The sequence below is a fragment of the Podarcis erhardii genome (genome assembly GCF_964252035.2).
Source record: "Podarcis erhardii genome assembly, chromosome: 9".
In the NCBI taxonomy this organism is placed as follows: domain Eukaryota; kingdom Metazoa; phylum Chordata; class Lepidosauria; order Squamata; family Lacertidae; genus Podarcis; species Podarcis erhardii.
Genome location: NC_138512.1, coordinates 61,783,719 through 61,797,011, shown reverse-complemented (window position 1 = coordinate 61,797,011; position 13,293 = coordinate 61,783,719). Strand labels below are relative to the sequence as shown.

At 41.2% G+C, this 13,293-nt stretch overlaps 1 protein-coding gene across 1 annotated transcript in view; it reads left to right on the top strand.

The window, feature by feature from the left end:
- Window positions 1-13,293, top strand: part of BMPR1B (bone morphogenetic protein receptor type 1B) — a 75,535-nt gene that overhangs the window by 43,477 nt on the left and 18,765 nt on the right. The window contains exons 3-4 of the mRNA XM_081876962.1: window positions 9,637-9,739; window positions 11,206-11,308. Coding sequence (XP_081733088.1) covers window positions 9,637-9,739; window positions 11,206-11,308 — 206 coding nt within the window. The remainder of the gene's footprint in view (window positions 1-9,636; window positions 9,740-11,205; window positions 11,309-13,293) is intronic.

Sequence of the window (13,293 nt, the reverse complement as noted above, 5' to 3'; positions counted from 1 at the left end):
AGGTGAAACCTTTTGAAAGGGTTCCCTAAACCTAGGCTTGTAAAGGTTATGTTAGCCCCTCAGCCTTTTGAAACTTTAACCATCTCTGTGAATATGTCGTGCACCTGGGGAGTTCCAAATAGACATTTATTTGCCATGCTTTTATGAACATCTTTCTATGAGAAACCTTTGATGTTGTCAGAACACACAATGTACCCCCACTCTTTAAAGAACTGAAATATATATAGTTTCAGTCATGGCGTGGCTTATTTTGGAGAGCTGGCCACATTCTTTGGAGTTTTTTTTCCACACACCACACATTTTAATAGTTATTCAGGTATGTGCAGTGCTGTGTGTGTGTGTAAAAATGAGGAGTCGGCACTCATATCTTGATGAATTATAAAATGCCTCTCCCATTGCTCCCTTCTTCCTTGCCCCCCCTTTCCTATTGAATTTGTGACAAACTTTTTAAAAGCTGACATTTAAAAATACATAATAAGTAATGTTTCATATGTGTAAAAGGTGAAGTTCATTACTTTGAGTTATAAAGAATTAAAAATTGAGAGTGATGGCAAGGGTACCAATCGCAAAATGGCTGCTGTAGGATGCGTGGTACAGCACAACATTTCCGCCATGGGGGTGTGGCATAGCAGCTGCCCTGAGATCTTGTGATGAAGGACAATATATAAATTAAATAAATAAATAAATAAAGGCACAAAATGAGAGAGCCGTTGCTGCTTGCCCCCTGCCCCAACTCATGCTGGCCTTGATTATGGCAACAATACAATATTTCTGCACATGCGCACACAATAGTACCATAGTACTGTACCACAATATCGTCAGCCACACTCCCTCTTGCATCCATGCACTCAGCATACACATAAATAGGTATCTCCTAGTCTCTTCCTCTCACGGGCTACACATAGATCTCTCCCTCAATCCAAGGGCACCTCTCCTGCACATTGACCTCGCAGACATCCCCCCTTTTCTTTCACAGGCACACAGAAAACATCGAATTTGCCTCTCCTTGCCTTCCTCCATCACTCACCCCAACAATTACACACCTCACACAAATTATACATGAATAGCGCTCTCTCTCTCTATCTCTCTCACCCACTCACCCAGTGTGGTGTAGTGGTTAAGAGCAGTAGACTCATAATCTGGTGAACTGGGTTTGTGTCTCCGCTCCTCCACATGCAGCTGCTGGGTGACCTTGGGCTAGTCACACTTCTCTGAAGTCTCTCAGCCTCACTCACCTCACAGAGTGTTTGCTGTGGGGGAGGAAGGGAAAGGAGATTGTTAGCCGCTTTGAGACTCCTTAGAGTAATGATAAAGTGGGATATCAAATCCAAACTCTTCTTCTCCTCCTCCTCCTCCTCCTCCTCCCCCAAAATCCATGAAAGCTCTGCCCTGAGCCAATGGAAGCACCTGCTATCAGCTCCACCTTGTTGGCAGGCAACAGCAACTTGGAATGTGTAGGGATGCCTCCACTCCCCCCTTTTTTAAAAAAAAAAAACCAAGCAAGATCCAGCATTGGACAATGGGAATGTCTGTCACTTGCTGGCAGGCAGTGATAGCCTGAGCTTGTGGGGATATCCCTGCCTCTTCTCTCCACCCACTCTTCCCTCCTTCAAGTTGGCTCCAGCATGGGAGGAAGGAGTGTCTGCTGCAGGCATTCAACAGCAGCCTGAGCATACAGGCATAACCCTGTGGCTTCTTCCTTGTGTACCAATCCAAGTTTTTTGGGTTTTTTGTTTTGTAAGTAAGCCCCAACATAGCAGCCTGAACACTCTGGAGTTTTCCACCAGGATAAAAAACAAAACTGAGTACGCCTAAAAGTTCCGCAACGGGTGTGAATTTGTCAGCAGGCTCTACCTACATTAGTTCACTGGCACCTACATTAACCACCAAGGTTAAAAGGATAGGCTATGCTAAGCAGAGGAACTGAGTCAGATAGGGTTTTTTTGTTTTTTGTTCTGCATACAGAGCAACTAACCTTTGACTCAGTGTGTTTTCTTAAATGCCCATAGGCTTCAATATGTAATGTGGTTGCCCACACAGCTGAAGAAAGATATTGGCTGCTTAGCACATTCTTACTTGGTTTCATGGGTTCAGCAGCTGAATTACTCTGACATTACCCCCACCCAAAATGTGCATCAGATAGGTTTGTAAGAAATGTTGTATATATCCAGCTGATATCACTGATTGCTGACATTCAGCAGTCTACATTCCTTGAGGAATTTGCAATCTCAATTAAGTGTGGGAAACCCACAATGAAAGTGGGTTGAATAATGGATGTGAATGTTATGTGTATAAGCAACAATATAACCTATGAGAGGGAGTGGTTTAGGTTGCAGTTCTGATCCTGCTTATCTGGGAGTAAGCCCCCAGTGAGTTCAATAGAACTTACTTCTGAATAGATATGGTTAAGATTCTCTTGTTATATCTTATACACATCCAGCTTTACAATGAATTTACTGATACAACAATTTGTAAGAGGTATAGATTTAGGTCAAAAGTGCCTGGTCTGACGAAAGTTTCTTCATCTAAGGAACATGGAAAACTGAACCATAAGAGCTAATTTAAGAAAGGTAGAAAGTAAGAGTGGGGAACTTGTGGCCATCCAGATGTTGTTGGACTCCTAACTCTCATCAACTCAAGCCAGGATGAAAGCTGTAATCTAACAACATCTGAAGGACCACATTTCTCACCCCTGGTTTAAAGAATATATAATTCCGGATCTAAACTATCAACCTCATATCCTGAATGCACAGCTATGTAGAAGAAATATTCATTCGCTCTCCATCGTGATATCCTGTAAGTATTTTGCAAAATAAGGTAGTGTTATATATTGTAGAGTAGATGATTTCTGAATTACAGCATTGGTTCATAATTACTTGAAACTGAGAGCTGGTTCAAACATTCAAGGGCAAATTTGTAAAATATATACTGTCACCTCACATCAAATATTAAGACAGTGCACAATGGTATATTGAAGCACAATAAAATGTAAAACAATACAAAATAACCATTAAAAGGGCTGGCCAAAGATCCTAATTCATTTACATGAATGTGTGAGAACATGAGAAGACCCATGTCTGATCAGGTCAAATGTCCATCTAGTCCTTCATTGTCAACCAGATTCCTATTAGAAACTGCAATCAGGACCTTAGTTTAACATCACTTGTCGGTTTGAACCCCACATTGGGTGAAAGTTTCCTGAATTGCAGGGGGCTAGACTAGATGATCCTCATGAACCCTTCCAGCTCTAAGATTCAAGATTCCCAGTAACTGATATTTAGAGGCATGCTGCCTCTGATATTTGATGTTGGACACAGCCATCATGGCTAGTATAAGTCTGTTAGGGGAAATTCCTCCTGAGATTTTGTTTGAATATCTGGGCTGGGAAAGGCGTTCTTTGACCAAATTTAGTAGTTAAGGTGCTGTGACTTGTACAAAAAGTGGGCCCTTCTCCAGTAAAGACATCTGCTTAAACAGCTGCAAAGTGGCTGGCCCACTTCCTTTTCTTTTGACATTTAGTAAAGGTCTGCATTAAGATCAGCTCCTTGGACTGGGCAAATCTTTAATTAAAAGCATCTTTGACAGCAACGTCTCTCAGCATTTCCGTTACAAACCACATTTTTTCAGGTGTTTTCCTTGGCTGTAAAAATTCACTCTCGGCTGAGAAACATGACACACCAAACCTTCTGCTTTCTTAATTATCTCATCCGAAAGCTGCACTGTAATAGAACATGATGCAAAATATGGGTTGAGGTTTAAGTAACATGTTTATATTTTGTCTCTTCCCCACTTACTCTCTTGAAGCTAAAAAAAAGTGTGGGCATTTTTATTTTTATTTTTGAAGATCAGGCAGTTTAGATATAACAGTCCTATAAACCATGATTTGAGAATGAACTCATATCCCTCCTCCCCTCCTCTCTTGGTTGCATTTGTTGTTGTTGTTGTTTAGTTGTTTAGTATTGTCCGACTCTTCCGACTCTTCGTGACCCCATGGACCAGAGCACGCCAGGCACTCCTGTCTTCCACTGCCTCCTGCAGTTTGGTCAGACTCATGTTTGTAGCTTCGAGAACACTGTCCAACCATCTCGTCCTCTGTCGTCCCCTTCTCCTTGTGCCCTCAATCTTTCCCAACATCAGGGTCTTTTCCATGGAGTCTTCTCTTCTCATGAGGTGGCCAAAGTATTAGAGCCTCAGCTTCATCATCTGTCCTTCCAGTGAGCACTCAGGGCTAATTTCCTTAAGAATGGATGCGTTTGATCTTCTTGCAGTCCATGGGACTCTCAAGAGTCTCCTCCAGCACCATAATGCATCTTGGTTGCATATCCTATGCCTATATTTTGTCTCTTCCTCACTTGCTCTTGCAGCTAAAAAAAAGTGTGGGCATTTTTTAATTTGAAGATCAGGCAGTTTAGATATAACAGTCCTATAAACCATGATTTGAGAATGAACTCATATCCCTCCTCCCCTCCTCTCTTGGTTGCATATCCTAGCACACTTGCTGGATCATCACCTTGTCATGGTAAGTGGGCTTGCACGTTCCTATGATCCTTGTGAGCAAAGGCCCCAGGAGTCCTGTACTCCCAGTAGGGTCACCCAAGGTGGTAAGGTCAAGGGGGAGAAGCTAGACAAAGAATGACCCAAGAAGTCCTCAACAGCAGAACGCACAGAAGATAACAAGCAGTATGTTACAACGGCTATGAAGGCAGATGAAGGCTGTAGCAGATAAGAATCTACCGGTCGTCATGACACTCATGTCATTGGAATAGAGCCTTTCTGTGAAGACTGTGTGATGGAAAAGATGAGGCTGAGAGGAGATAGAATCATAGAATCATAGAGTTGGAAGAGACCACAAGGGCCATCGAGTCCAACCCCCTGCCAAGCAGGAAACACCATCAGAGCACTCCTGACATATGGTTGTCAAGCCTCTGCTTAAAGACCTCCAAAGTAGGAGACTCCACCACACTCCTTGGCAGCAAATTCCACTGTCGAACAGCTCTTACTGTCAGGAAGTTCTTCCTAATGTTTAGGTGGAATCTTCTTTCTTGTAGTTTGGAACTATTGTGATAGCCATTGTCAAATATCTCAAGGGCTGTCAGGAAGATGGAGCAAGCTTGTTCTCTCCTGCTCTGGAGGGTAGGACCCAAATCAATGGCTTTAAGTTACAAGAAAGGAGATTCCAACTAAACTTTCAGTCGGTAACAGCTGTTCGACAGTGGATCAGACTCCCACAAGAGGTGGTGGGCTCTCCTTCACTAGAGGTTTTTAAGCAGAGGTTGGATGGCCATCTACCATAGATGCTTTAGTTGAGATTCCTGCATTGCAGGGGGTTGGACTAGATGACTCACAGGATCCCTTCCTACTCTACAGTTCTATGATTCAAAGCTCCTGCCTGACTTTATCTGCAGTTCAGAGATGCTTATCATTGGTGGATTTCTGCCCAGCATTTGTTCCTCTCTTTGCGCTGCTTCAGAGGCTGACAGTTTGGTGCCCTTCAAGTGTTCTGCACCATAGATCTCATCACTCCTAAGTATTGGCCATGATGGGGGAAGCTGACGGAAATTGTAGTTTAGGGCATCTGTGTGATACCTGATTACCTACTCCTGTTTCTTCATCTGATACAGTGGTACAAACTTAATCCGTTCTGGAAGTCCGTTCTTAAACCGAAATCGGTCTTAAACCGAGGCACACTTTCCCTAATGGGGCTTCCCACCGCCGGTGCCCTTCCACCGTTTGGATTCCATTCTTAGACCGAAGTAAAGTTTGGACACTACTTCCAGTTTTGCGGAGTTTGTAAACAGGAGTGTTCTTAAACCGAGGTACCACTGTATTGTGAAAGTCCGTATCTCCCTCCTCTTGGAGAAGCTCATTGTCAAAACTTCACTGGCAACCATTAGTTGATTGTGTCACTCATTGTTTTTTTTTTAAAGAAGTTAATTGTTATCCATTGTTTTTCACTGTATCCCTCAGTTATCCTTGCTCGTTGATATGGATGAATGGCACCATGCAATTAAACAAAATGTAACATAATATAATATCCTGCCCTAATGGATGCCCTTCTGTCTCTTCTTGGCAGTGCTTCCTATCATTCTTTTCCTGAGCCTGAGCAATGAAGTCATAATGGTTGGTACCCAGAAGGACAATTGTCTTACTCGAATTACCCAAATACATTGCATTAGAGCACAGTAGGAGTAATTAGGAATTGCCTGCTTCTTTGCGCTACATAAATCGCTAATGTTTCAGAAAAGGTCAGTTGTACCAAAACTGCACATACACCATACATTTAAGCACACCTCTCCCCAAAAAGAAATTGATCCTCGGAATGGTGGTATACCTCTTATGGAGCTACAGTTCCCTTTTTTTTAAAAAAAAATTCTCTTTATTGATTTTCATACCCACAGATGCACACCTATATACACAGAAAAACAACATAACTAAATTATAAGAAAACAAAAAAACAAAAAACGCAAACAAAAACAGACACGTAAGTTATTGACTTCCCTCCACCTCGGTTTTGGGTTATGCAGTACAATTTTTTCCGCAGTTTATCTTTAAAGCTCCTGCATGTCGTAGGGTTATATTAAGCCTACTGTGATCTTTGAATTTTTAAAATCTGCTTCAATATATGTTATAAATTTGTTCCATTCCTTAATAAACTTTGGTTCTTTCTGGTCTCTAATTTTTTGTGTTAATTTTGCCAATTCTGAATATTCGAATAATTTACTTTGCCAATCTCTTACCATTGGGATATTAATTGATTTCCAATTTTGGGCGATTAAAATTCTAGCAGCTGTTGTTGCACACTGGAATAAGGTCTGCTCCTCTTTCTTAATTTCATTGCCAATCATTCCCAGAAGGAAATTTTCAGGTTTTTTAACAAAAGTGTATTTAAACATTTTTTTTAATTCATTATCAACGAACTTCTTGATTTTTTCGCAAGTCCACCACATGTGGTAGAAACTTCCTTCCTTGTTTTTACACCTCCAGCACATTTTGTCTCCATTCTTATAGATTTTTCCTAGTTTTACGGGGGGTGATGTACCATCTGTACATCATTTTTTCCATGTTTTCTCTTAAGGCAACACAAGCAGTAAACTTCATATCTTTATTCCAGAGCTTACTGTTCCCAACACCCTTAACACAACACAGGATGCCCACTCTGTGGAACACCCTCCCATCAGATGTCAAATAAATTAACAACTTTCTGACGTTTAGAAGACATCTGAAAGCAGCCCTGTTTAGGGAAGTTTTTAATGATTGATGTTTTAATGTATTTAACTCTTTTGTTGGAAGCCACCCAGAGTGGCTGGGGAAACCCAGCCAGATAGGCAGGGTATAAATAATAATTTATTATTATTATTATTATTAACAACAAACTACAGTCCTCACAATTCTTTGGTGTGTACAAATGTGCTTTAAATGTATGGTATGTGTGTGTAGCTTAGGTTTTCAGGATTCAAATATTTAATCTGATTATACAGATATTTTGCCCATCCTTGGACGTAGCTGGCTGGGGGTTCCCCAGCTGCTCTCTCACTTCCCCGACTCCCCACCCCCTACCCCATTTTTGGCTTCACATTTCTGGTTTTTAAAATTTGATTTTTAATTTCAAGTGACAAAAAAATACCCAAAACAGAGCTTAGTTAGTTGTACAGAAAAGAAATAAAAAGAGCAGCTGGAGCTGTAAAGGACTTTTGATTTGTCTGAGTTTGTATAATCCCACTGGTTTAGATTCTTAGGTATATTCACTCCCGGGTATTTAAAGTTGATCTTACAGAGATTTGGGCCAGTTGTCTCGCGCCAATGCTGTTGTAGGTTTGATGGGGGTGTGTATCAGAATTGTTCTTATGATTTGTTGAAGTTGACGGTGAACCCAGATATCTTGCCATATATAGCAAGTTGGTGCATAACAGCAGGTAATGAGGTTTCAGGATCAGAAAGGAATAGCACATCATCTGTGAACATATTGATAAGATGTTTCTCCCCCCGCCAATAATTCAAAAACTTTAACATCATCATCTACTTTCCTAGTTGCTGTTCCTGCAAGTGGAGATGTGGAAGTTTAAGATTAAGAAATTACCAACATTGTAGTAAACATAAGGAATGCTTTATTTTCTTGGCTTAAGAACAGCGACTGAAGTATGGTATTACCTTGAAGATGGAGGATAATCCTTTCAGGAGGAAAGTCAGAAAACAGGCATCCCTAAAATGTAGCTAGGGGTGACATTATTAAAAACAAACAAACACAAACCTTTATATTTCCGCCCTTCACCACACCCATTAAAACTGCAATCCTATATACCAGGTGGTTCAATTCCAGTGATTGCCCTTTCTAGGTGGTTGTTCAATTTGACTTAATAGGATTTCCTTTGGAATAAATGGCACAAGATTTGGATACAACTGTTCTTGTGGGTGCATTGTTACCACTACTGCTACTACTACTACTATTACTACTACAATTTATTGCCTGCCCTTTACTCCAATGTACCAGGAAGGTACAGCAATTAAAACACAGAGAAAAGGTTTGTTCACACATTACACAGACCACTGGTAAAAGCTGTCTCTACACATGTAAAGAGTCTACATTTGTTGATGTGTACAGCTGTGTCCTCAGGGGCACAGATTGTACACTTGAATGCAGTGTGTGGAAGCCCTTAATATTAGCCATTCTGGACCTACATTTTATTTTATTGATGCATATGCCACTGTGTCCCAGTAATTAATATGTATGCTTGAAATGCCTAGCATAATCAGACCTCCACAAATCTTGCTGCTCACAAATCTTAACATGAAGAACACAAGGGATCTCCTCTTCCTCTCCTCTGAATTGCAGAGATAGATAGAGAAAAAGACATGTGGGTGCATTTTGGAGCAGGTCAAGGTGTATTTATTTCCTTAATATTTATTCTCAAAAGATGTACCCTGTAAAATATTTAAGTTAACTTAAAATAGGAATAAAAAACAACAATAGAATATGAGAACTGCAACAATACCAAAAGGACATCGTAATGAGACAAAAGCAATAGCAGCAGAAATATATGCTAAAAAGATGTTACTCTGCAAAATGTTTCTAGGGGAGAAACCGCACACACATTTTCTTCCCATCTAAAAGTAACGAGCAATGGGGCCAGGCAGATCTCCCAAAGGAAGTGGTAAAGCTCCAGAAAACTTCTGCCTGCTCCAGAGGTCATCACAAGAAGAAAATGCCTTTGCCCAGGTCCTCTGGCATTTGAAGGGACCTGTCATGCTCATTCTACAGTCTCTCCACAAAGGAGTAGCTCAAAGTGGCTTTTGACAGCACTTCATCAAACGATCGCATGTTGTACTGGGCTTTGGAGCAGACAGAAATAGCACAAGTACTGCTTGCTGTTTCTGCCTAGTCCAAAACCTGCGACTGTGACAACCATACAGCCATATACCTTCAAAGTCCTCTACATATTCCAGAGGTCTCAGGAAAGGGGAAGGGTGACTGCAAATAATAGCTTACTTTATAGCATGCACCTTAAGAAAGCTTTGTTTTATTTCCCTTTAATGATTTTCATAGCAGGGTAATCTGTGCATTGCAAGCGAGATACAGGAAGCTAATAATAATAAGTTTCTGATCAAATACATTTGTTTCTTTTCTTTCTCCACATTCAGTACTGATGGCTTTTGTTTTGCCATGGTAGAAGATGAAGACTCTGGAGGGCAGACTTTCACCACAGGCTGTATCGGGTTAGAGGGTTCTGACTTCCAGTGCCGGGTAAGAATATATTCTGATCTAGATTTGGTCTTTAGTTTTAGCTGGGAGTCAGCTTAGGTCAGGGGTAGCCAATGTGCCCTTCAGATGTTGTTGGACTGCAGCTTCCATCAGCCTCAACCAGTGCTCAAATATGATGGGAGTTGCAGTGCAACATCTGCAGAGTACCATTCTAGTACCCTAACCTTACAAATAGTTAGGAATGGAGATACATAGTCTGTTGCCTTCCTCCTCCAGGGGAGTTGGAATGCAAGTCAGGCTGTGAATATCTTTGTAAGTCTTCCCAGTGGCCCATAACACAGGTAAGCAGAAGTCAGCAAAGCACTAACAGGTTGGAAAGCCCAGCAGTAACCCTCATTTTGCAAGATGATACCATCTTTCTTAGAAGTAGCGTCCTATCACAGGCAATGGGACCCACTTTGAGATACAGCGTTTTAAGAATGGGCTCATAATGTTTCTGTGCTACTTATTTAAATTCCCATCTCAAGAGCTGAGGTGCAATATTTAGTGCACAACCGTATGCATGTTTACTCAGAATTAAGTCCATGGTATTAAGAGAGGCTTACTCCCTAGTAAGATGTTCAGGACTGCTGCCTTAATGCTTTAAATGAAGGTGAAGTATGAAATGTAATCGGGGTGAGCCTGATTCATTTAGCCTTTGCATCTACCCTCCTTACCCCGTGTGCTGGTTTGTATACAGGAGTTTCCTGCTCCCAGCCCCCTTTCTCCATGACATAGAATGCTTCCATTGTACCAGGTCAGACAATTTTCAGGTCACCAAGGCATTTGTCCCTACCTCTGTTTTCCCATATAGCCACCCTGTGACAACTTGCCCACATACTGATTGCTCTAAGAAAAATGAAGAGGGGTTTTCTAGATGCTCATAGTTTGCAGGACTAGATACAGACCTATGTTGTCACACCTCATGTAAAGTCCCCTTCTGCATTAGGCTCAGAAGCAATATACATGTTCAGAAAACCCAAACAGTCGTGTACCATTTCAAGTTAAAAACAGTATATTTGAATTCTTGTTCACTTGAAAAACAACAGCACCTTCTGTGAACATAGAAAGCTAGCAGAGAGAGGAGGAGGCTACAGCTATTGTCCCTTACATACTAATTTTCCTTGTGCAGGGCTTTTTCTGTAGGCCTTCAATAATGCATTTCCCCCACATATTCTGAAGTTGTCTAAGCCTAGAAGAACAGTACCATTTGCTTTCTCTAATTATATTGAGAACCCAGATTTAAGCTTTGCCCTCCATCGAAAAACAAAATAGTAAAAACTACACGTGTTTATTAAACTGTATCCAGGTCTAGATTCTTATATAGTTTAAAAGGAATTGTCATCTAGGTTTTTAAAAAGCACATTAAGGTGTTAGCACATGCATGGTTTTTCACATCTGAAAGCTTTCAGCGTTTCTAATGCCTTTTGGATGTGGACAAAGCTGCTCATAACTATTATCTGTTGCAGGACACACCACTGTCCCAACCGAGAAGATTAATTGAATGCTGCACAGATCAGGATTACTGTAACAAAGATCTTCACCCTACGCTGCCACCACTGATAAAAGGAGGTAACGAAAGAGGCAAATCTAATTTCCATTCTGCATATTGCTTTTCTTTCTAGAAAACAAAAACTGCAGATAACATTTTCAGTGCCAGTGGCGACATTTGCAGTGTAAGCATTCCGGGCGCACTGCTTGCTCATCCAGCTAAAACATTTCTAAGATGGGTTTCCGATGAAAAAAAGATTTGTTGATGCTTCAGAGTGAAGAAAAAAATATCATTCCATTATACATCCTAAAAACACAATATTTGTTTTTATCCAGTTATTTTATTGGTTAATGGGCTTGGGTTTGAGTTTCTCAAAGCAGAATCCATTTTCTAATTCTGATTGAAGCTTTTTTACCTCGAAGCAGACATTTCCCCCTGAAAACGTTTTCAACTGTGTGAAAATTTATCTCTTAAAAAATCCTATTTGGTGCCTTTTTCCCATTAACTTGATAGATAGATAGTGATGTGTGGTTTCTCTCTCTCTCTCTCTCAATCTCTCTTTCTCTCTCGTGCATAATACTAGAAGCCAGGGCCCATGTAATGAAGATGAATGGTGGAAGATTCAGGGCGGGGGCGGGGGGGGAGGGTGTACTTCTTCATGCAGCACATTAATTGAATCATATAATTTTCACCTTAAAGATGTGGTGATGGCCACCAACTTCAGTGGGTTTAAAATGGGATTGGATGACTCCATGGAAGATAAGGGTATCAATGGCCATTTGTCATGACCTTTGTATGCTACCTCTAGGATCAGAGGAAGTATGGGCTCTAAATCCCGGTTGCTGCAAAACAGCAGCAGGAGAGTGCTACGGACCTCACACCGTGCCCCTGAGTTTCCCACATGCATCTGGACTAGATAGGCCTTTGGTTTGATCCAGCATGACTCTTAAGTTCTCGTTGCTTAAGTTGCTGCATTAGAACTGTTTTGAGAGTCATGCCTCCCTGCCCCAGGCAGTGCTGCTTCTTCCTACCTCTTGGCTCACCTATATTCATCATCTACCCAGTCAGGAATCATTCAGCAAATGGGTTGATGTCTCAATGCTTCATAGTCAATCAGATTTGGCTGCCCAGTGACATATGTGAGAGCTAAGTAAGGCTGCAGTTTTAACCCCTCTCATCTGGGAGTAATCCCCATTGAATTCAGTGGGACTTGCTTCTGAGCAGACAGCATTGGAAAATGACGTTTCTGGTTCAAGTGCTATAACAGGTACACCAATTGGGTTAGTGGAGACAGGAATATTTAACTGTAGCCCTGCAGTTGGGACCTTCCAGCAAAGAAGCTGATGTTGGTGATGGTTTGGAATCACCTAAAGATGGGGGGTAGGTCTGCGGTCTCTTAAGTCCTCATCAGATTCAGTAGCTAAACAATTAAATGACAAGATTAAATCTATCAAGATTGAAGCATGACCTCTGGCACCAATATGAATGCTTAGGAGATGGAAGTGTCATATGGAGGCAAAGCGCATAAAACCATAGGGGCATTGATAAAGTTCTATTACAATAAGGGAAGGCAATTGGTTGAAACTGCCCTAAAGATATTTGGTAGCAAAATGCTTATCCAAATGCTCCAAGGTGTTCAAATTTAGGGCTCTGATTAGAACGCCATTAAGGTTTTGGAGGCTGTGCAGAATATTTTCCCCAGAAGGTATATTCTCTACCATCAAGAGTATGAGCATCTCTTGTTTTGTAGAGAACCCAGGTGGCCAACAATTAAGGCAATAGCAGTCTGTGCTCAGTTAAAGTATGTTTAAGAAATTGCTGCTACACCTATTGAGCATTTTCCTGCCTTGTACTATATGGAATTGGGCAATAAACAACTCTGGAAAGCAGCTTGTCAGGCTGTTTTAGACTATTAATATTTCCCAGAACTGAACTCTGCTTTGACCTTGAAGAAGTGTCAACCAAGGGATTGGCTCCTCCGGATAGAATCCAGAAGGGACCTGCAACTAATTAGAAACACCAAATTTTCCCCTTGGTTGGAGCAGACATGGTTAGGATTGCAACT